General features: G+C 36.0%; 3 protein-coding genes and 1 long non-coding RNA gene across 4 annotated transcripts; 2 read left to right on the forward strand and 2 right to left on the reverse strand.

Moving 5' to 3' along the window:
- Positions 1–2752: 2752 nt before the first annotated feature.
- On the reverse strand, positions 2753–3880 carry LOC106367276 (photosystem I reaction center subunit psaK, chloroplastic-like). Its single transcript, XM_013807015.3, has 3 exons — positions 3537–3880; positions 3156–3239; positions 2753–3082 (listed from the first exon to the last, which is right to left on the reverse strand). Exons 1-3 carry the CDS (start codon positions 3618–3620, stop codon positions 2855–2857), a joined length of 396 nt encoding a protein of 131 aa, XP_013662469.1. The 5' UTR covers positions 3621–3880; the 3' UTR covers positions 2753–2854.
- A 510-nt stretch (positions 3881–4390) lies between these two features.
- On the forward strand, positions 4391–6841 carry LOC106367278 (phospholipase A1-Igamma1, chloroplastic-like). Its single transcript, XM_013807017.3, has one exon. The coding sequence runs from the start codon at positions 5119–5121 to the stop codon at positions 6706–6708; it is 1590 nt and encodes a 529-aa protein (XP_013662471.1). The 5' UTR covers positions 4391–5118; the 3' UTR covers positions 6709–6841.
- A 279-nt stretch (positions 6842–7120) lies between these two features.
- On the reverse strand, positions 7121–11354 carry LOC106367277 (CSC1-like protein ERD4). Its single transcript, XM_013807016.3, has 6 exons — positions 10515–11354; positions 9928–10085; positions 9572–9847; positions 8162–8985; positions 7830–8085; positions 7121–7740 (listed from the first exon to the last, which is right to left on the reverse strand). Exons 1-6 carry the CDS (start codon positions 10783–10785, stop codon positions 7357–7359), a joined length of 2169 nt encoding a protein of 722 aa, XP_013662470.1. The 5' UTR covers positions 10786–11354; the 3' UTR covers positions 7121–7356.
- A 213-nt stretch (positions 11355–11567) lies between these two features.
- On the forward strand, positions 11568–15360 carry LOC111200279. The gene is made up of 2 exons (XR_002653868.2): positions 11568–14445; positions 14893–15360. It is a non-coding gene; the product is annotated as an uncharacterized LOC111200279 (long non-coding RNA).
- The last annotated feature ends 9353 nt before the right edge of the window (positions 15361–24713 follow it).

The raw sequence follows: 24713 nt of genomic DNA on the forward strand, positions 1-24713 counted from the left end.
CTCAGAAGATGCATTATGATTACTCTACTAGCAAGGAAATATGAATGATCTACACTAAAACATCCTAGCTCTAACCTAATCACCCTTAATCTCCCTAACCCATGAATTCAAAAGATGATTACTCACTAATCTCCATGATTCCTCTTAAACCCATATTGGATTTTAGATTAACCATGTAGAGAAATAGATAAGAAATCAACAAGAACACAAGATGAAAGCAATGAAATCTGAATCAAAAGAGGTTTTTTACTAGTTCTTCTCTAGAAAAGAGATTATCCTTGCCTCCAATGGCTTACAAAGTACTTAACTTAGGTTTAGAAAGTGTAAAACATCAAAACAAATGACCAAAAGGCCCCTGAAATAACATAAAAATCGTCCAAGCAAAACACCCGGAGGGACTTCGTGGTGTAGCTCCAGGACGTAGCTCTGGCTTGGGAGTGACCTCAGGTGGTCGCTCTGGAAGGTCCCTCCAGGCCTATGTTTTGGCCTCCAAAGTGATGAAAAGGCGAGTGACGTAGGGGTGTAGCTCTGGAAGGTCGCTCTGGGTTGGGAGCTACCTTATGGTGTCGCTCTGGAAGGTCACTCTGCGATGCTCGACCAGGATGGATATGGCTCTAGTAAATTGATCATAACTCCTTCTTTACATCTCCAAATGACTTGAAACCACTTCCATTAGAAAGCTAACTCAATTTTCTGTGTCTCCACAAAATCTTAGCAACAGAAGATTTCTCTAAAGGCTCCATCCATGCTCATCTTTCACCCCCTTTTGGATCATAATGCTCCCAAACATCTCAAATCACTCCATGGAACACTCCAGCACCTAATAAGGACAATGAATGCAAAATGCAACCTAGACATGGCTAAATCCTAATCTATATGATGAAAATGCTCATGGATGAATGGATAAAACAATGTAAATATGCAAGATATCACTAGCACACTAATTGTTTTAATTAATTTTTCTGATTCTTTGTTGAATAATATTATTTGCAGATTTCGTGATTCATGGGTTTACTTCCGTCGGACGTGCTAATCATTACATGCCATCTTTGAAAGAAAGTTCCATTGTGAAAGTCGATCGTTTTGAGGTTGCTAGGTGCTCAAGTATGTACAAGATAAATGATCATTCATTCGTCCTTTGTTTCATTTCACTAACCATTATTGATGAAGTCATCACGGATTCTTCTGAGATCAATCTCCAGTCAAGATTAGACTGTTCGACAATGTCCAAGTGATTGCGAACACAAACCTATAGTCCCAGCTATATTATCATATTGCATCTGGGTTTATATTATGTTTCGATATCATAACTGATATTTAAACTCACAGATGTGGTTGGGCAAATCCGTTATGTCCAGGGCTCTGACGTCACCAAAGAAACAAGTCGAGTTGTCATCCGTATTCTCAACAATCAACACATAATTCCCTTTATATTACTGTCTATATTGTTCTAACATCAATAATCAAAAATATTTCATACCCAAGATTTGTGGTCGTCTATCTATGTCCCTTACTTATCAATCTAATTTTACACGAATCTTTATTTTACAGCTTAAAAGAAACTACAAAAACTCAAACAATCAAAACACCAAAAACTAGAATCCCAAAAAGACGAATCATTAATGATCATCTTTCTTTTTGTCTAATCTTACAAATAAACTTCAAAACAAATATACGAAACCAATCAACTCAACTAAAACTCAACGACACATACATTGAGCCAGCTAAACAAATACAAACTACACGAACAGCTATTTAACAATTTACAAACTTAATTTTGCAGATGCTTACGAAGAAGACGAAGACAACAACCAATATCAGTGAAATTACCTAAACAAAAAATAGAGTAAGTTAAAAACTCTAATAAATACAATTGGCAATGATTTTTGTTTACATATTATCCAGCAAATAAAAGAGAAGCAAACACAACCACACCAGGAAATACAAGAGACAATCCCAACAGACACAAAGGCGGCAATACCATCTCCACCTGCTCACTCCTATTGTCTTATGAAAATAGCTTACATGCTCAATGCCAACAAGCCAATGCTATTGTCTTCTTATGAGAAATACATATATTCGTTTAAAACCCATTAACGCCCAAATACTAATTGTCACTAATTTTATAGTTATTTCTACAAGTCTTCATGTATTTGTTTTAAAGGTCCGTTAAAAGCAACAAGTTTAAAAATAAAAAAATATATATAACCAACATAATAAGAATTAAAAAAATTATTAGTTAACACATACAACTTACACAACTAAACTGGAGAAAAAAATATCTAGAAACAAAAATTACTCTCAACAACATTAATATAATTTATGTAATCTCAATAGTACAAGTAACAAATTAAAAAGACAAACAAACAATATGTCTCAGTGACACAACAAGCAACACCACAAACTATATTAATCATATTATTAATACAGTTTAGTCTTTCATGAGTGGAGAACAATGCATACACAATTCATCATCACAACTCTAACCCTATAACAATAAAAAAATTGAAAACATTGATCAACCCAAAACGCAAAATTCACCTACAATAACCCTAACAAATATTAAGATGAAACAAGAACAATGTCATAACTCTGCGTTTGCGTGGAGGCAATGCCCCTAGTTGTTTTAAAACACTATAATCTTGAAGACGATCTGATGAATGCATATCTCATATCTTGTTAGAAGCTCACGTAAAACTTCCAAGCCTGGTGATATTTTCTATTTGAACATATGCATGCGATGCAAACATTATAAACATAAAGACATGTAAAGATTTCATTAGATCTCCCCTCAGGCTCTTGAGAATTTTGTTTTAGAAATCTACAATGGTTACAAATACACAATAAAGAAGTTTTAAATAGCACCGATGTTTTTGAGGCCAAGAACAACTCCGACTCCGATGATATGACCAACGGTGCCACAAGCCAAAGTGTCAGCGAGCGTGAACCCGGCTGGATCACCCGTTTGTAGACCCGAGTCACGTGCCTCGAGCTTAAGTCCAGCGGTTGCTTTTCTATTCGCTGATGGTGCAAGTCCGAATCTCCCCGCGAACAACATCAGGGTTGTCGACGTTACCATTATCTAGTTAGAGAGTATCTAGCATCAATCATTGCTTAAACTTCAATAAATGTTCATTTCATTTTTCTTCAATTACCAGATTTGTTGATGAACCAATGAAGTCACCACACTTTGCACCCAAAGCTCCATTTGCCTTGCGTCTCATGGGCTGAACCGTTGCCTATGGTTTTTTTAATAAGAAAATCAAGAATTAATTAATTTTAGGATATTTACAACAAATTATTTCTACAGGGTGATATACTTGATACTAGATCAATAAAAATTATCCATAAAATATGACAAATAATCTCGAATGAATCTACCATTAAAACATATAATAATCAACGACAAAATTGACCGTCAAACTCTTTATTTTTAAAAGCAAAAAAAAATGTTAATGCTTGTACATTTCAAAAAAGTGAGAAGACGATGATGAAATCACATTTTTTAAATCTAAAAACAAATGAAAATTACTAACCAGGCCTTGAACAGGAGCTGCAGAGATCTTGCTGGCTCTAAGACCATTGAACTGAGGCAGTGTAGTCATCACAGTGCTCGCCATTTTCTTCTGACTTATTTTCGTGAAAAAAAAACTTGTATTATCTTGGGCGATCTGTGTTGCAGATTTATGATTACACCAGTTTTTTTCTTCTTATTTGTCTTTAAAATGATTTAGCCAAGAATCATCGTGTGGCTTTGGCGATCACAGAATGGATTCTGCTTTGTTACTTCTTGCTGACGCGTCATATACCTATTGGTGAATTTTAACTCTAGATAAGGCTGTCGTATCATTATCATCACACCGCAGATTTTGTTTCTGAACCTGTTCTTATTCGGGTTTCACTTGAGGCCCATTTATAATTGAGAAGTTTAGGGATAGTGGTATCTTTCGTAAATTTTACGAGACAAAGGGGTACAACTGAGAATAGGAAGTATACACATCATTCAGACATTGATTTAGTAGTCATCGACGTTCGGACGAACTTGCCGTGGAGAGACTTTCGAGCTTAGTCAATTATTTTCATCCTCAGTTACTTTCAACGAAATCTCAAATGAATTATTTCGTCAACCGGTCTACTTCGATCTGTTTTATACTACATAACTTAAATTTTATATCATCGAAATCAAAATGAAAATTCAAACAGTATAACTATTAATTAATTTAATTTATTTTGAGTTCCACAATAACATTGAAATCTAGATGAAAATTCAATGTTGTGTTTTTTTTTGCTTCTACCAACTCCAAGAATGAAAGACCGAAAATTAAAGGATCAGTTAAGTCAAACTGTTTGGTCTTAAATTCCATTCTAATATACGTACGTTTTTATAAAATATATAGTCAGATATTGTGTTTGTTTTTATGTAAATGCTCCTATCTACATATAGGAATACAGAATATTTATAAGATTGTAGATCATCATTAGTTGGCCTGTTATTAACAAGAAAATTGGAACTACATAACCTAACACAAAAGCCGACACAGCAGACTCTTGTTCTTGTATGTATGATTAAGCAGCCGTAACTATTAAAATGATCAAGCTGCCAAAGAATAAATGGTAAAAGAAGACACTGTCAACAAGGCGTATTATTATTACTTTGACCAACTAAGTAGAGAAAATTGAAGATGTCGTTTCCTTATGAAAGAGAAGTTTAGAAAATTAATTTCATCTAGATGGAGTTGTTGGATCTGGTTAATCTTAACCGAGACTGATTTTATTAGTTAATCACTTGCGCTTACTCATATTTATAACTAAACCGAGTATTAGACCGGCAGTCGCCGTCCGTACGGAACGATGTAATAATTTGGATCGGGTCAAAACATTTATTCTTCATCTATGATTTTGAGTCTTCCTAGAAGCTACAACTGCGCGTGTGATCATATAAGATTTCTTCGTCTATATAACACTTAGAGATCAATTCCAAAACATATCAATCTCCTTCTTGCTACAACACATATCACTTGAATAACACTTAGAGATCAATTCCAAAACATATCAATCTCCTTCGTCTATATAACACTTCTACATCACTTGAATAGTTCTTCGACAGATAACTCAGAGATGGAGAAGTCAACGATCAAAACTCCATTGAGAAAGCTAACAAGAAGAACAACAAAACGATCCTGGAAACTGAAGCAAAAGCTCAAGCTGGCATGGAAGTCTATCAAGATGCGGGTCAGGTCACATCTACCGGGTTTCTTGTCAACCAAAAAACGCCTCACACACATGAAATCAAGAAATCAAGAACAAGAATTAGCCCAAGCGGCCAGGAGGATCTGCAAAATCTCAAACGACGCCACCAACTCTCTGGCTTATCTGCTTCAGCTTCCAAAGTATTCAGCCTCTGATTTTTTAGACCGCGGCGATATGATGACTCCAGCTGCGTCTCCAAGAGAAAACATATCCAAAGCGTGGCGTGAGCTTCACGGTTCCAAGAACTGGGAGAATCTTCTTGATCCTTTGCATCCATGGCTGAGGAGAGAGATAACCAAATATGGAGAGTTCGTTGAATCAGTCTATGATTCACTCGATTTCGATCCTTTGTCCGAGTTCTGCGGAAGCTGTAGATACAACAGGAACAAACTCTTCGAAGAGCTTGGTTTAACAAGACATGGTTACAAGGTAACCAAATACATCTACGCCATGTCTCATGTCGATGTTCCTCAGTGGTTCTTAAGCTCATCTTTGGGAGAGACATGGAGCAAAGACTCGAACTGGATGGGGTTTGTCGCTGTGAGTGGAGACAGAGAGTCGTTAAGGATCGGTCGGAGAGACATTGTTGTGGCGTGGCGTGGAACCGTGACTCCTACTGAATGGTTCATGGATCTTAGAACTAGTAAAGAGCCGTTCGATTGTAAAAGTGAACACGGCAAGAATGTGGTCAAGGTGCAAAGCGGGTTTTTCAGCATCTACAACTCCAAAAGCGAGCTCACAAGGTACAACAAAGAAAGTGCATCTGAGCAGACAATGGAGGAAGTGAAGCGGTTAGTAAAGTTTTTTAAGGATAGAGGCGAAGAGGTGAGCTTAACCGTGACCGGTCATAGCCTTGGAGGCGCGTTGGCTCTTATGAACGCTTACGAGGCAGCCAGAGATGTTCCGGAGTTATCTGGTAATGTTTCTGTGATCTCGTTTGGTGCGCCTAGAGTAGGTAACTTGGCGTTCAAGGAAAGGATGAACAGTTTAGGTGTTAAGGTCTTGCGAGTGGTGAACAAGCAAGACATTGTCCCTAAGCTTCCAGGTATCGTGTTCAACAAGGTTCTAAACAAACTCAACCCAATAACTTCGAGGTTCAGCTGGGTCTACAGGCACGTTGGCACGCAGCTTAAGCTCGATGTATTCACTTCGCCTTATATAAAACAAGATTCTGATTTAGCAGGGTGTCACAATCTAGAGGTGTATCTCCATGTTTTGGATGGCTTCCACCGCAAGAAATCAGGGTTTAGGGTTAACGCCAGGAGAGACGTTGCCTCTGTGAACAAGAGCACTGATATGTTACTGGATCATCTAAGAATACCCGAGTGTTGGTACCAAGTGGCACATAAGGGTCTGATCCTCAACAAACAGACCGGCAGGTGGGTGAAGCCGGTCCGTGCACCAGAAGACATCCCCTCTCCATTATCGACCGGACCAAGACCAATTTATAGCTTATGAAAAATAATATATTTCAATTCCATTTGTTCGTTTTTTGAATGTTTTGTCTTTGTGAGTTTTGGTTACAACTTACAACATTTGAAGTGAATGTACAGAGATCAAGTTGTGAAAGTAATGTATATGGTTGCGTTTACAATTCGATATTTCATTAAACAATGTAAACTTTACTAAGCGTAGACGCAAACGTATATTCCGTTTGAATAATCTTCTAAAACGAAAATTTATTGAATAATTTATGGCTTATGAGAAATGATTTTTTTTTTTCAATTCCATCTATTGAGTTTTTTTTCTTCGTGTGTTTTGGTTACAACATTTGAAGTGAATGTGTACATATAAGATCAAATTGTGAAAGTAATGTATATGGTTGCGTTTACAATTTGATATTTTCATTAAACATTGTAAACAAGAAGCATAGACGCAAACATATATATATATATATTCCAACAGTTCCTAGTTTATATAAGTTTATAAAAATACATTTAATGTCCTAAATTGATTGCTTGTCTTGAAAGGTAGCTTCTACAAAGTTAAAAGTTACAACAACTGAAGAACACATGCAAAGAAAGATCCTAAGTAAACCCTAAAATTACACAACAATAAAAAACAAGAAAACAAATCAATGAGATAATTAGGTATTGGATTCAAATCTTAAGCAGCTGATATTGCAGCATAGTCTTGATAACGAGACATTGCGCCTTTAAACTGGTGATCTTCTGGTTTGTGAGTGCTCAAGCTATGTGGGATGAATGACCTAAAAATCTCCTCAAGGTCCGGTCTCTCCTTCAGGTCACGGCAAGCAACCTCGAGAGCTGTGTGTTGGAAACCTGAGTAGAACTTCCGGCGACACACGTATCCGAAGATGAGAGAGATAACGATGAGAGGAACCAAGAGGGTCGCCCAAACGAATAGCTTGACTCCCAAGTAACCAAACATAACCACTTGGAACAGAAACAATGCCGCTAGTATGCGGGTGTGAATATGTGGCCACATCCTTCCATAGCTCTCGTATGATGGAACATACACCTTCAGCGCCTGCCATAGATCAAAATCACGTTTGTTACCGATCAAGATCACCAGAAAACATCGCTTAAACCTAATAGGGTTTTATGAGAAAGCCTGACCTGATTCCTCAGGATGAGCCAACCTAAACCAAAGTAGATAACACCGAATACGAGGATTAAAGGAGCGAATACAGAATAGCAGAAGGTGATTGTGAGGATAAGCATGTCGCTGGGAACCCTAGTTGCGTATCTTAGGTCTCCTGGGTACCAAGCTTCTTTGACCTCTGCTTCGGTTTTGTATAGATACTTCTTTTTCAGATGGAATATTATCAATGGTATGATCCGTGACAGCTCAAGACCATAGCCAATAAAGAACCTGAAAGTTTCAAGATTCAAGAAACATTTATAGAAGAACTGCTATTTTATATTAGTCGAAAGGAAGTAAAACTCACTTGAGAGCAACGTAGGTCAAGAAGAAAGTAGCGTTCTTAGGGAGGCTAGTAGCCAAAACGGTTACAATGGAGTTGGGTTTCTGTTGAAGAGCCTTCAAGTTGTCGAACAGAGACCCTGCAAGGGTGACACCGATGAAAACATTCAAGACCGAGAAGTAAAAGTACTTCCCCGAGGCAGCTCTAACGGCGTGGCTCCGCGAAGGAATCCCCTCGGATTTAGAGAGGAACATGAGGAACTTAGGCAACATCGCCAAGAATATGATGAGCGCAATCTGAGGAAGGTAAGACTCAAGAACGGTTCTTATGAAAGTTATCTTCACAACTGGCTTTATAAAAGGAATAGCCTTCTGGAGATTCGCAAGAGTGGTGATCGCAGAGACAAACGCGATAGGGATCATGTAAAATAAAATGGTTATTGCGACAATGAAGTAGATCAAGTACTGTCTGATTAGTCTAGTGAAAAACTTGATGTTGAGATTCTCCCAGAGGATCTGGCGAGGCTCAGGTGCTTCAGTCACTGTCCATGTATCGACCATCTGGCTGTGTAGAGACTGTGCGGCTAAAGCAGCAGTAACTCGGTCGGTGAAGAAGACAATAGCTGCTGTTTGCTGCTTCTCAGCAAGAACCTTTTTCTGCTCAGTCTCTAGTTTGGCTACAGACTCGTTGATTAGGTCGGTATAATACTCTATGCTGTCTACTTTTTTTCCGGCCAGACCAAGCAAGCCTGTTTTGTTCGTTGGTCGGTTACTAGTCGCTGCAAATATCGCTTCTGCACGTGCAAGCTTCTTCTTGTAACCTTCCAACCCTTCCCATATCTTATTAACCTACAAAACAAGAAACATAGGTAGAGGTGTCAAATGGTCCGTTTGGCGCCCAATAGAGAGTGCCCATAAAGACCATTTTTATTTTGGACATTTATTGGTTGGTCCATAAACCTGTACAATGTACAGCTCATTTCAATATAATTTTAAATTCATCTAATTATTTCATAAGTTTTAATTTTCTCCAAAACCATAAAATCCAGTTTTTATTTTGGACATTATTGGTTTACCCAAGGGTTTAGGGTTTAGGATTTGAGATTAGGGTTTAGTATTAGAGTTTAGGGTTTAGTGTTTTGTTGACAACTTTTTTTTTTTTTTGAATTCGTTTTTTATATATTATTTTTATTTATTTTTAAATTTTATTTCGAAAAGATAATATAATTTACCAAGTTATTTGGTTTCCTTAATTAAAAGATACTAGATCTAAAATGACAATTTTCTATTGGTTGGTGAATCTAAAGGGGTGAACCCTAGAATAACTCTTTTTCAAAACCCTAAAGAATCGTGTTGTCCCGACAAAATATGCATTTCGTAGGGCGAAAGAATTAAAAATAAAAAGTTAAAACATTAAGACAGAACAAGAAGATACCTTTCTGTTTTCTGTGACGACAAGCGATCTGTAGAATGTCTCGGGGTATATATCTCTGAAAAAAGAATCTATAAACTCTTTATGGGTCTGTCCGTTAGGTGGGGAAGGTATATCCCTAACAAGAATAGCGAACTGCTCCGGAATTGTATCAGCAGACATGAGAGCTCGAGCTCTTAATGTAGAGACATGCTTATAAGCTTTCCATAACATGAAATATGTGACCAGAGATATCCAGTAAACCGCTCCTAGAAAAGCCCACAGCCTTGAACTCTTTCTCTAGAAAACCGAAAGGAAAAACATTAAATGGAATAAAACAAAAGTTAAATGAATGAATGTGATGTTTTGTTTTAACTTACTGTGATGTTAGCCATTGATAGATTGTCAAGTTGGCTAAACGTTCCTTTGCTTGTGGTGTCTGTTACGTCCCTTGAGTTCTTTATACTCTTGTCCGTAGCGGCTAAAGGGAGTAGAATCGGTAAGATGAGAAGACTGGATAAAGCAAAGATCCCCAGAACTGTTCCAAACAAAAGCCAATTTCAAGACCATGACCATGAGAAACACTTTTGTTAGGTTATATTAAGGAACGTAGAAGACACTGAACATATCCAGAAGAAATAAACTGTTTTGTCTTTTCCGTTGAACTAAACAACATGTAATAAAGATAAAAACGTACTTTAAGCAGATATGGACAAAAAGTAAAACAGAGCAAACAGAGACAGCAACATACAAACAAAAGGAAACGTTTTTTTTTTTCCTAAATTGTCTCCAAAGATTAAAACTTTCTTTCTTACATTAAACTCCAAACCCAGATCAGAAGCAACGAAATCAACCAAACAAAAGCTGCAGAGAGAGAGAGAGAGAGAGAGAGAGAGAGAGAGAGAGAGAGAGAGAGAGAGAGAGAGAGAGAGAGAGAGAGAGAGAGAGAGAGAGAGAATGTTCGAACCAGTGCTCAAGAAGACGAAGTAGACTGCAGTATCGACGCCGGATAAATTAACGACATCTTGTTCAGAGGAAGTCAAAGCTTCACGGATCCAAGCAAATGGGTTTCGGGTCAAGGAGCTGCCTTCCCAAGGATCCATCCCTTTGAGGATCCGGTTCGGGTAGTAAATGGAAACGTTTCCGGGTCTACGAGAAAGCCAGGTGAAGAGGAACATGAGAACGAGGAAGATGAATGCTGATGGCCCTAAGGACAGAAGAAACGCTTCAAATTCCATCTGGGTTTTGCCACACCAATCTCTCTCTCTCTCTCTGGCTATGTGTCTCTGTTTCTCTCTATTCCTCAAGCGCCCAGTTTTATGGGGAAGAGTGAGTTATGGTCAAGGGAAAGTGAAAAAGGTAGCCGTTTAAAGCAAAAGTAACCGTTAAGGCTGTGAATTAAAGAGAGATATAAAAGTGTGGGTGCGAGGTATCTCGTTGTTCTTCCTTCCTCAGGTAATTGAAGGTGAGAGGAAAGGTTTTTCGTTTGTTTTGTTCACAGGAAAGGAGAAGAAAAATATAGAAGAAATTCATAGAAAGATAAAGAGTATTGCTTGTTCTGTGGAAATGGGTTTTGTGGATAGGGAGAGAATTGGTTAAACTGTTAGGAGATGGAGAGATGTACTAATAAGAGAGTGAAAGTGCGTGTTCAAGAGGATCTTCAATGTACATCTCCAAACTTTATTATTGAAGTGAATTTGCTTTAATCTATGTGTCTATGATAAAATTTCTCTATTTTAGAAGAACTATAGAACAATCCTACTTTTTGCTTTTATATTTGGAGATGAAAATAGTAATTCTCTATATTTTTTTGTATAAATAAAAAAAACTATATAACACAGATATATATTGGAGCAAGTCCACATATATAAGAAACTTTTTCTATTTTAAGAGAAAATACAGAGATGAAAATAAAGGTGAGTTAGAGATAGTCTAAATAAGAAGGTCTACGGGTATTTGATGAAAGAGACTTTACGGGACACCTGGTCCGAATGATTTATTTATCAAAACAAGCTGTCACCACTCGTCATGTGGAAGTGTTGTTAAATGATGAGGTCTTGAGTTCCAGTAACGCCAAACGCATCAATAATCTATATGGAGAGTTTGTGAAGACTCACATGTGAGGGGTTAGGGACGGTGCCCTGCAGGGCCAGCCAGGGATCCACGGAACGGGTGGGGTCCACGGGATATGTTGTTACAAGTTTATGGATTCAATTTACAATGAAAAATTAACCACTATTACTAATGATTAGTCGAGTGATTTAGAGTTTTCTCCCCTTCCCCTCCCCCCAAACCCCTCAAAACGTCAAGTGACTTTTGAGTAAAAAGATTGCAAATTGAAATAATTACACTTTAAGTCAGTTTTTAACTTTAATATATCATAAAAAGACACTTCTTGCTCCTAGAGCAGTTTTGCACAAAAAACAAGAAGAAACAACACAAATGAACCATACAAAATTCCAAAAATACCCTGTTGTTTTCTCAGTTAATTTAACGTAACTTTATCTTAATTCTTAACCACAAAATCCAAAAGACATCGTTGACAATAAGTCTCATTCTCCCTTCTTCTTCATTTTCTTTGTTCTCAATTTTTTTTTTGTAAAATAAAATTCACTTCTCTAGATTTGTTTTTTCCAAAAGCGTTATATTAAATCATTATATGATCTGTTTTTTTAGATATATTAAGTTGATGGTCGAATGGTAGTGTAATGGTGACATTGACAAAGGCGGATACGTAGGCGTCATCAACATAGACGATGGTAGATACGTAGAAGACAGAGGAGACATAGTAACGTTAGAGATGTAGGTGCCATCGACGTATATGACAGAGATGGCGGCAAAGACATAGACAAAGGAAAGTTGAGAGCAGAGAGAAAAAAAATTGGATACAGCTGAAACAGAAAAAAGTGAATGGTTTGAAAGTTTGTTAATTGTAGTCATAGACTCGTGGGTCTAAACTAGACATGTTCTATTTGAGCCATGTCTTCTTCTTATTCTTCGGCTGCTTCGTCTTCGGCCTTTGGATCAAGAATGGATGAGAGCATGAAGAAAACGGTGACTGAGACACCGTCATTGATTACTTAAAAAATTGGTGCTCGTATGTTTCACTTCTCATCAATATATCTAAAATTTTCATTGTTTTGCGTAACCCTATAATGTGTTTGTTAAGTATCCTTGTAATCTTTGTTGTTATAAGCTTAGTCTGGTTAATTGATTAACTTATGATAATATCAAAACTTCTCATCTCCTATGTGTCTTATCTCCTTATGTTGATGAAGTGTAATGGATTTTGTCAAGCACTGAACATATACACATGTATGCTATCACATTTGTTGTCCACATGGACGCTACACTTTTGTGTCCACATGTACGCTTGAATTATGTGTCCACATGGACGCTACAATCTCATGAATATATCTAGAATTGTCATTGTTTTGTGTAATTCTAAATTGAGCTTGTTGTTATACGCTTAGTTCGGTTAATTGATAAAATTATGATAATATCTACACTTCTCGTCTCTTATGTGTCTTATCTCCTTATGTTGATGAAGTGTAATGAATTTTGTCAAGCACCATGTACACATGTATGTTATCACAATTGTTGTACACATGGATGCTACAGTTATTTGTGTACATATGTTTGTTTGTTATCCACATGTACACAAAAGTTATAAGATGTTAACTATTAGTAATGAAAAATAAATTCATACAATATGTTTGTTGTTCATAGTGGTGCAATTTTACTGGAAAATAAATTCATATACTTTAATCATTTTACTGACAATCTTGCTTTCTCTGATTGTCCAAATGTTTCTTATTGGATGTGTACATCAAACTTATATTTTACATGTGTACATGAAACTCATATCGTACATGTGTACATGAAACTCATATCGTACATGTGTACACAAAAGTCGTATTGTACACATGTACATCAAACTCATATTGTATACATGTTGCTAAGTGTACACATCGCTCTCTTGGACTGGCCCGAGAAAGAACTCCACCTCCATAACATGCTCTTGCTTCCACTGCCGTTGAGCTGAGGCGAGTTCGTCGTCAACAACCTCACACTCAACTTCCACACCTCAGCTACTATTTTCATCAGTGCTTTTAGGGAAAGGTCCGACGAGATATAAGGTCGGTGTAAGTGACAGATGAGAAACCTCCACATTAAAATCAGCCGGAGACGATGATGTGTCCTCCGTATATTCTGTGAGGCGCTCGATGTTGTTAATTATGCAAGGGAGATGTTGTCGGCCTTTGTGGTCGATGCCCCACCGTTGCAACAACCGCCATCACAACCCAATAAACATCATCTTCCACCACACCTTCTTCTCTCCTCTCATTATTATATGCATTTCTTCTATTTTTTCACTCTCATATTTTCTCTGTTATCATATCTTCAACGAGAATCCTAAATCTCAGTCTCACGATTAGAGAGAGAGAGAGAGAGAGAGAGAGAGAGAGAGAGAGAGAGAGAGAGAGAGAGAGAGAGAGAGAGAGAGAGAGAGAGAGAGAGAGAGAGAGAGAGAGAGAGAGAGAGTTGGAGTGAAGCTTAATAATATCTTTTTTATGTGTGGCTGAGACTAAATCAATCAAATAATTTGTTTTTTGTGTGACTGTGTTTAAATGTAATAAATTAATAAAGTATGATATAGATATTTTGAATTTATATTCAACACACGTGACAAAAAGAAAAAAATGGTTTAGTTTGTTGAAATTGAGGGTAATTGTGTAAACAATCAACAAGAAACTATCATAGTAGCTGTAACTGTCTTAGACTGTAATAAAAAACATAAAACTGACCATGAGTGTAAATCATGCTTCATTTTGGTCTCCGCTCACAAAGAGTTTCGAGCGGACGATGACGCTGCTTCTTCTTGCTTCACGGCGACGGTGAGATTCCTGGTGGTTTAAGTCGGTGTTTATGGTTTCAAGAAGTAGATCGCTTTTCAATTGGTTAGATTTGGTTTTGGGCTTTGCTGCGCGTGGTGGAAGTGAGAAGGTCCTTCCATCCCTTCTAGTTAGCGGTGATTCCTTGTCGTATCTGGTTTTAGTATGTCGTGTGATCATGGGGCTTGGTCTTGTGTCTCTCTTTGGTGTCGTTAAGGACCAATTCTTTGTTACTGTAATCAAGTGAACTTTAAAGGTTTTCACTACCTCGGAGGCGAGTCTCAAGTTGAGGTATGCCGGCAGAGTTGGTGTTTGACCCGGTTCAAGGCTCACAAGGGTTTGGTTTGTAGTTTTAAAAGCGGTCATCTATTGCCCTCGGAGACTCCTGCTACCTCTTATCACTTTGGATCTCCTTTACTTCGTTTCTTGATGGTAACTATTTCTGTGCAGGTTATTAGAGACATGCTGGTCAGATTGCGGTGGTGACTTCAAGCCAAGTCTCTTGCTTCACTTTCGGTGGTGAATGCGCGAGTGCACATTTCGAGTTTCTTGGCGTCTTTACCCAGGTGAAGTCTCTCTCTCTCTTCTCTCGTCAAGTGAAGATTACAAGCTTAGATGAGTTTACCAGAAGCCATATACTCTGGAAGCGACACTTGAAGCCTCGATATCCAAGGAAAGGAGGTGAATCTCACCTTTATGTAGTGTCTGTCAAAGGTTGAGAACGGTAAAACGATACTCGGTTTTAGTTTTGGTCTAGAGGAACGCGTCGGGTGATAGGTTGAGCAAAGCTAGTTGGGAGTTTAAAAAAAGTTGGGTAATTTGTTCGAATCTGCTTGTAGTCTAAAACTTAATCCCGTTTTCATGTTGAATTAAAAAAAAGTCGAAGAGAATAAATTATACTGCTAAAATAAAAATCAATTGGCTGGAATTTATATGGAGCCGTAAATGACCTTTTTTGAACTTACTTGGCAGAACTTAAGAAAGATTAAATAAAGTCGGATAAAGTTAATTAGGCCAATTTGCTTAAACTGCCTATCAACAGTTTGATTAAAAAAGCTGAGTGGAGTAGCTTATTCTTGCAAGATTAGATTCAAACAAAAAACATCTTCTGACGAATGGAATAATGTTGGAGAGATTCACAATACGAAAGTTTGATGGTCAAAACGTCAATGCATATTTCAATCGCTTTTGTATAAGTTTATTGGTTTTCTCCTCAGTGAAATCGCTGGGATTTGGAATTTTATGCTATTTTTACCGTTTTCACAACTGTTTTTTTTTTCTAGAAAAACAGATAGATGAAACATTATCTTGTTAAGTGTAAACTCAAGAAGATTAAGATGCATAAAGAGCCAGTTTACAGTGCAATGAAAACAAGAAGATTGCAATTTTTAAATGGTGATGTGGCACCGAAGAATATAGAAATTGTGTATTCGAAATATGGAAATACTCGAGTATATATTCTAGAAGGCCTAAATATTTTAGGTTAGCCATTTTCAAGAGATTAGAGCAGTCGAATAAAAAAACATGAGTTTAAAGTTCTTGGTGAATGATTGGTTAGACGTAATACACAAATTGTTTATAGTCACATAAATTTGATTGAACAAGACTATTTAGTTTGTTCAGAGAATTTCTAATAAAAGTATTTGTAAAGAATAGACTCATTATCTCAAATCTTTCGTATTATCCACATTTTAAGTTCTGCATATTGTATACGTATATACAACAGATCGAGAGACCACACACAAGATTAAATGGTTGACACATTTCCAAAAAGTCAAGAAAGCAGAAACAAAATGCGTCGACGATAAGAGTAAAGGTGACAATAATCAGTTACTTGTTTTAATTCATTTACGACCCACGGGGAACTTGTTTTAATTTTATATAAATGGATATTATTTTAATGTTTATCGGTTAATATTGTAAATATTTATCATATTTTAAAAAATTATAAACACAATAATCAAATAGTTTATGTGTGATAAAAAATAGTGATCCGTACGTCCTACTAAATCTTACAAATATTAATCTATTAATATGTTTGAGTAATATTTTTTTTAACACGAAATTATTTTTCTAATAATATAGATATTTTTCCTAACCCTTGATTTCTTTAAAATTCATATCATTCTTATATGTTGCCATCCAACCCATTAACTTCTAATTTATTTTTTTTATCAGCTACCCATATCTATTTATACCAAGTTTTAGTCAAACCAAAAGCATATACGTATATCAGTGTCCGATCTATATAGGGAAAAAAATAAAGATTCTAGTTTTTGCATCTTTCACTATTGAATCTATCCAGCTATTTATATTTTGAAGAATATGAATGAAATTTACTTTCTTAATTCTTTATGTAGTCTTTGATACTAGTTACTCTATCGGATCCCCAGTCAATTCCAATAGATTCGGATAATCCGTTTTCAACCAGATGGAGTTTATATTTTTTAGCTCCTAATAAAATTACTGTTTTGTTTGTTATGTTTTTATCACCATAACCAAGAGCATTGGTCGTCAATATCATCAACTGATCCATTGCAGACGTATGTAAATACTTTACTTGTTTTTTGGGTCATCCACCCCACTTGTTTTTTTTTTGATCAACCCACCCCACTCCCTTTATGGGGCTTATTTGCGAAATAGCCAAAAAAAAAGAAATTAGATTTTGAGAGAGAGAATAGAGAGAAATAGGAAGATAAAGTAGGAGATAGTGAGTGTTTTTAGTTAATTAGTGAATTTAGTTTTTTTTTGTGTTTACTGGGTGCAATTTCCCTTTAAGTTAATAATTTTTATGTTTTCATAATATTTTCTTTTTTTCATAATATCTGAAAGTAAATATTTTATAATAAATACATCATCTTGTGATATCAATTTTCAGAAATGCTAGATAAATATTAGTTTGATCAACATAATTAAAGTTTTTGACAATAATTAAAATTTATACTTATTTTTTTTTAAAGATATATCTTTGAATAAGGAAATAATAATCAAAATGTTTGGTATCCAACTGAATCAAATGGAACTTTTTGATAAATATTAGTTAAAATTTGGCATCCAACTGAACCAAATGGATTGTTTTTTTTTGGTAAATATTAATTAACAATTATGGCAACCAACTGAATTAAATGGCTGGCTCATTTTGGCAAATATTAATTAAAACTTTTGGCATCCAATTGAATTAAATGGATGGCTCATTTTGGCAAATATTAATTAAAACTTTTGGAATCCAACTGAATTAAATGGATGGTTCATATTAATCGAAACGTTTGCCTTCCAACTGGACTTTTTTTTTTTGAACGGCTCCTTCCAACTGAACTAATGGATGGAATTCATGAAGAAACCATTAATTTGGGCGAGTAATCAATGAGAACCGACGACTGGCGGAACTCTACGAAACCTTGTCGGACATCGTCTTTTTTTTCTTCTATCTTTCTGTTCCTGTCGTTTCTCTTTCATTCCACGTTTTGATATTGGGCCTGCTGATTAATTAGCCCAATCTGCTCTATTCCTTAGGTTTATTGGACGTAATTTATAAGAACCCTAATTTAAGTTTTAATCAAATCAGTTGCACAAAAAAAAAATATAAATTTAAAAATATATGCGAATTTGATAAACTTGAATCCTTCACAAGGCAAGAGGTAAACAGTAAGGCATTGTCCAGTAGTTGACACATCATCATAAACTTCATTACCTACATTGATTTTCTTATGTTATTCAATAAAACTCTAAAATTTTATCTAATTAGGAGGTGTTAGAGCATCTCCAACCCCACTCTATTTTTTACTCTAAAATAGAGTTTAGAGTAAAAAAAATGCTCCAATGGTACTCTATTTCTCACTCTATAATAAAGTGAAAAATAGGTTTACTCCAAATATAGAGTAATTTGTTTTTTTTTGTTCATCACTCTATTTTCTACTCTAAAATAGAGTATTATTGGAGCAAATTCAAACTCTATTATAGAGTTACTCTATTTTAGAGTAAAAAATAGAATAAGCCATTGGAGATGGTCTTATTGATTGTATAAATCTAAATCAACTCCATCAGACTTAAAATAGATAAGATTTTAAAAAATTTGGATTCAGTTTAAAATTTAGTATATACGATTTATCTATAATTTTAAAATCCTTATCAATTTATTTACAAATCAAAAAGATATCATTTTGTTTCTATAACAGAATTGAACTACATTTAAGAGGATTCTAATTTGAAATTTATGTGAAGGAAATTTTTATAAGAATATAAACTGAAACAAAAATACTTCAAACACAACAAAACTATATAATCATAAGATTACTATAGACGATGACAATAGTATTTTAATAAAGAGCACATTTGAATTATGAAACGAAGAGATTGTGTTTCAACAAGTTAATCAATTTGATAGAAGGAAAATCGTTTGGTCCCAGAATGAAAGCTATTTTTCTATTGGAAAATAGGTTTGATGTATGCTCTTTTTTTTTGTCACGAATGTATGCTCTCTCTTGTTCTTATAGATATAAAGTAGATAACGTTTCTTCTATTTTATATTTTGTTTCTTTTGTCCCTAAGTTAGCTTGACGTTAGAATTTACGTTAGATGTGTTTTGGTTTCACAAATCTCAAGATAAAATGGAAGATTTTGATTGAAAGAGTTTACACAGAAAAGAAAATTTAAATCCCTTCAGAATATTTCAAATCAAATGAATTGTAAGAATCTATCAAACATGAATAACACTATATTTAAAATGTTGAATTTAAATCTTTGATTGAATAACACAAGAATTAAAATTCTTTTGTTAAAAAGATTTGAAATACATAAACTAATAACACAAGATTTTAAAATCATTTAGTAAAGATATTTTAAATATAATAACCAATAACACTAGATTTGGAAACGAAATTTAAAATTTATAACAATAGATTAGAAAACCTATAGAATTAATTCTAAATCCACTATCCAATAACATCACCTAAAGTATTTCAGTTAGTTGTAATCCTTTATTTATTAATTAAGAAATTTGCCAATAGAGTATTGGTTTGGTAAGTTATTTACATAGTATCTTTGCTGATGTGTCTCATGCATTTTTAGTCATGTTTTAAAAACACACTTTAATTACTAGACTAATTACGGATGAATGCCACTACCTAAAAAACTTTGATCCGACATAATACAACACACACTAATAAATCAATTTAACACGTCTGTACGCCATGTACTATGAAAAATCTTTGAAAGGAAATTGTATTATAATCCGACACTTTGTTACTGGTGTTGGAGAGTTCTTCTTCGAACATATAACTCAATTGTACCTACAAAAAATAAGTTATGTATATTATTCCATTTGTATAACAAATCTGCAAATTTATCGCACATAGCAAGAACATTGGAAAATTAGTTATGCGCACATATAACGATTCGTAATAAATTGGTATGTACGTCTATTTTTTATAAAATGCCAAACGTCCTATGTATATGCAAAGAGTCATGCTCACATATAAAATACAAGGGATACATATACACATTCTTAGTGTTTGTAATGGTAGAATGAGGATAATGCTAATATGAGTCATCTGCATGCAAAGAGTCATACATTCATATCAATCATGAATTTTTAATAGTGCTGAGGAAAAGTCGGTATTAATATCCGCTTATAGCCAAGTTTAGTTTTATAGAGGAGTAATTTATCAAGTGTTCATGCTAATATCCTGGACAATTATCAAGTGAGAATGCACTCCGATGAATGTAAGCAAATTATAGTTCTATATTTATATACTTTTATGCATAAAAATCATAAGATATTGATCAAAGTAACATAATACGCTTGAAAAATATAACGCTATCTAACACATAAATATAACGCTATTTATCAAGGGTTAGGATGATTTTGTAAACTATTTGCAAATTTCATTTTAAAAAAGATTGTAAACTATTAGTATCTTATATACAAATAAAATATTTGATAGGAGAAAAGGCGACGGCGATGGCGAGTTCAAATTAGGGTTTGGATGTTCGATCGAGATTGGGATCCGGGTGCTCATAGGAATTTCACGATTCGAGGAGAATCATATGGAGATGGGAAATCAGGGGAACTCAGCGGAGATCTGCGAATCAGTTACCTAATAACGAGTTCGATAGAGTTTCAATCGAAAGGGGTTGGAAATGGAGATACGATTGGGCTTTTTAGGATATGGTTATCATTCAGATCCTCGGAGTGGATGCGGAATCCAGAAGATCAAGCACAATCATTAAGGAGTCGAACTGGAAATATCTTACAGATGGAGAAGGAACAGATATGGATCAGGTGGGGGCAACAGAAGTTGTCGAAGAAGATAGAACTGGAGGCATTGTTGAGGGTAAGGGGGAAACGGCGGCGGAGAAGAAAACGGGGCTGCACAAGCCTTTGTTTTCAGTTACTGGTGGACACAACTCCAAGTTTGCTCAAGTGCTTATGTCGCCTCGCAAACGGGTACAAGCTAAACAGAGCCTCCACAGGGGTGGTGGTGCTAAGCAAGTGGAAGAAAAGGGTACCTCACACCCGAAACAGCTACCCAAGCCTTAACTGTTTATGGATTGTGGGTGTTTTGAAGACAGCTATGTTACGGGTTTGTTTGTTTTTTTTTACTTTCAGTTTTTTTGTTGGTTCGATAAGCTCTACGAGCAGTTCAAGTTTTATTTGGTATGTATGGGTTTTAAATGGGGCACTTATTAAAATGTGGTTTGTTTGGTCTTTGGAACGTATGGAATAATATTTTTGGTATTGGTTTTTGGATTTGGTTTATTTTGTTGAGCGTATGTGATCATAACAGGAGGGTTGGTATTCTCGAAGCGGTATTATTTATGCTGGTTAATGTTCTTAGAAGACAAATAAATGATTTGGCACTTGTGTGTTTTGTTGGTTTTGGGAAGTGGCTCACGACAGAACATAACGTTCTTGTTGTATCGACTCGAGACCTGTGGCTGGTCTCTTTAAACCAGTTGCAGATGGTTTATTTGGTGAAGATTAGAGTGGTTACTTTGGAAATAAAGGAATTGATATTTGGTATAGATATTGAAGATGGTTTAGAAATGTATACAGATTATTCTTCTCTGCTTTACGTGAAGAACAAGTCTCATATGTTTGTTTTTTCTATCATGGTGTTTATTGGTTTCAAACTAGATGATGAGGTGGATTTGGAAATAATGTATATCATTGGAATAGGGACAGGACGTACCATTATTATATTGAAGCCGTTTTTTTGTGACGGGTGGAGTGAAAGTTTGGTGTTTTATGGGGTTATGGTGTTTTGGTGGTTGGGATTTCAGGGTATCATTAAATCCAATTTTGCTAACTCTTAGGAGTATTTTTATATTTTTTTAAATGAGAATTCTTAGTTGGAATTGTAGAGGCATGGGAAGTAAGTGGACTATGAGCTATCTAAGGGAGATATGGCATAAACATAAACCAGATTTTTTATTTCTATCTGAAACAAAGCAAGAGTCGCAATTTGTTCAAGACTTTCAAGCACATATTGGCTTTGATAATTTGTTCACGGTTGATCCAGTCGGAAGGAGTGGTGGGTTAGCGCTTTTTTATAACAATGAGTCTCAGACCCAAGTCTTATACTCTAGTAATAGAATGATCGATGTGGAAGCGGTGGCTCATGGAAAGACGGTTTATCTTACGTTTGTGTATGGGGATCCTGTTCCAAAATTAAGGGAACAAGTATGGGAACGTTTGACCAGATATGGGCTTGCGCGTTCGGAACCCTGGTTCATTATTGGGGATTTAAACGAGATCACTGGAAATCATGAAAAGGATGGAGGATCTTTGCGGAGCGCGGATTCTTTCGTCCCTTTCAATAATATGATAAGGAATACTGGTTTATTGGAATTTCCGGCTCGGGGAAATAAAATGTCATGGCAAGGAAGAAGAGGAAAAGGGAAAGGGGCAGTTACGGTAAGATGTCGCCTAGATCGTGCTTTAGCAAATGAAGAGTGGCATACTTTTATACAGAATATTTAGGAATGGTGGCATCGGATCATCGCCCAATCGTGGCTTATCTGGATGATAAGGTCACTAGGAGAAAAGGGCAATTTCGGTTTGATAAAAGATGGATTGGACAAGAAGGTCTTTTGGAATCAATTACAATGGGCTGGTCAGATTATAGTGCAAGAAGTAAAATTGGGATAGTTGAAAAAATTAGTAATTGTCGACACGAAATTGCTAAATGGCGGAAAAATAACCCTCCTTATGGAAAGGAAAAAAATAAATGAGTTACAGAAAGCTCTTGAGGAAGTACAAACAGATGATACTAGGTCTCAGGAGGATATTATAGAGGTCTCAAAGAAGTTGCAAGATGCATATAAAGATGAAGAAGAATACTGACACCAGAAAAGTAGGAATACGTGGTATACATCCGGTGACCTCAATACAAAATTCTATCATGCTTTAACCAAGCAACGACGGGTACGTAATCAGATTGTGGGTTTATATGATGCTTTGGAAAATTGGATTACATAGGATATGGGCGTGGAAAAAGTGGCAGTTGATTATTTCGAAGAGCTTTTTACTACAACGTCCCCAATGGAGTTTGATGACTTCCTCACAGAGGTAACACCGGGTATTACTCCTCAGATGAATGAACGTCTGTTGAGAGTAGCAACGGAAAATGAGGTTAGAGAAGCATTGTTTATGATGCATCCAGAAAAAGCACCAGGACCGGATGGTATGACAGCTCTTTTCTTTCAACACTCCTGGCATATTATTAAGAAGGATTTGTTGGACATGGTGAACAATTTTTTGGTTACTGGAAGTATGGATCCAAGGTTAAATATTACTAATATTTGTATGATCCCAAAAACGGAAAGACCTACAAGAATGACAGAACTGAGGCCAATTAGTCTGTGTAATGTTGGGTATAAGATCATTTCGAAGGTACTATGTCAGCGATTGAAGATATGTTTACCTACCCTCATTTCAGAAACCCAGTCGGCCTTTGTTCCAGGACGTTTAATATCTGATAATATTCTTATCGCTCAGGAAATGTTTCATGGATTAAGGACGAATAAGGCATGCCAAGGAAAATATATGGCAATTAAAACGGATATGAGTAAAGCGTATGATAGAGTGGAATGGAATTTTATAAAGGCTCTCCTACAAAAGATGGGTTTTGATCTTCATTGGATAACATTAATGATGGAGTGTATTTCATCGGTCCAATATCGGGTACTAATAAATGGTCAACCACGGGGTCTTATCGTCCCGCATAGGGGTTTAAGACAAGGGGACCCTTTATCACCTTATTTATTTATCATGTGTACTTAGGCTTTGGTTGCAAATATTAGAAAGGCGGAAAGAGGGAAACTCCTAACGGGAATGAAGGTAGCTAGAGCATGTCCATCGATATCTCATTTGCTTTTTGCGGATGATAGTCTCTTTTTCTGTAAAGCTCAAAAGGATGAATGTCACACTATTCTTAGAATTTAAAAGGAATATGAGGTTGTATCAGGTCAGCTTATAAATTTTGATAAGTCTTCTATCCAATTTGGGCACAAAATTGAGGAATCAGTCAGGCAGGAGTTGAGAGACATATTGGGAATTCAGAATCTTGGAGGTATGGGATCTTATCTAGGCCTTCCAGAAAATATGGGAGGATCCAAGATACAAGTTTTTAGCTTTGTGCAGGACCGATTAAACAATAGAGTTAATGGTTGGACTTTTAAGTTTTTCACAAAAAGAGGTAAGGAAGTGATTATTAAATCTGTGGTTACAGCATTACCAAACCATGTGATGTCTTGCTATCGTCTACCCAAGGCAACAGCTAAAAAATTGACGACCGCGGTTGCACAATTATGGTGGAGTCCAGGGGGAAAGACAAGAGGCATGCACTGGAAATCTTGGGATAAGGTGTGTCTTGATAAGGAAGATGGGGGAATAGGTTTTAAGGATATTACGGATTTTAATACAGCAATGCTTGGTAAACAGTTGTGGCGTCTGATCGAGAAGCCACATACTTTATTTTCCCGGGTTTTCAAGGGACGGTATTACAGGAATGCATCACCCCTGGAACCGATACGCTCTTATTCTCCGTCATATGGCTGGCGGAGTATCGTTTTTGCTAGATCTCTGGTAAGCAAAGGACTAATCAAAAGGGTGGGATCAGGATCATCTATATCTGTATGGAATGATCCATGGCTCCCAACCACTCGCCCGAGACCAGCAAATAAAAATCACCACATTTTCGACCCAGACCTCACAGTGGATTCTCTTATTGACTCTACTTCGCGAACATGGAATTTGCATACACTCAGGG

This window comes from Brassica napus, chromosome A9 (assembly GCF_020379485.1).
Source record: "Brassica napus cultivar Da-Ae chromosome A9, Da-Ae, whole genome shotgun sequence".
NCBI classification, from domain to species: Eukaryota; Viridiplantae; Streptophyta; class Magnoliopsida; order Brassicales; family Brassicaceae; genus Brassica; species Brassica napus.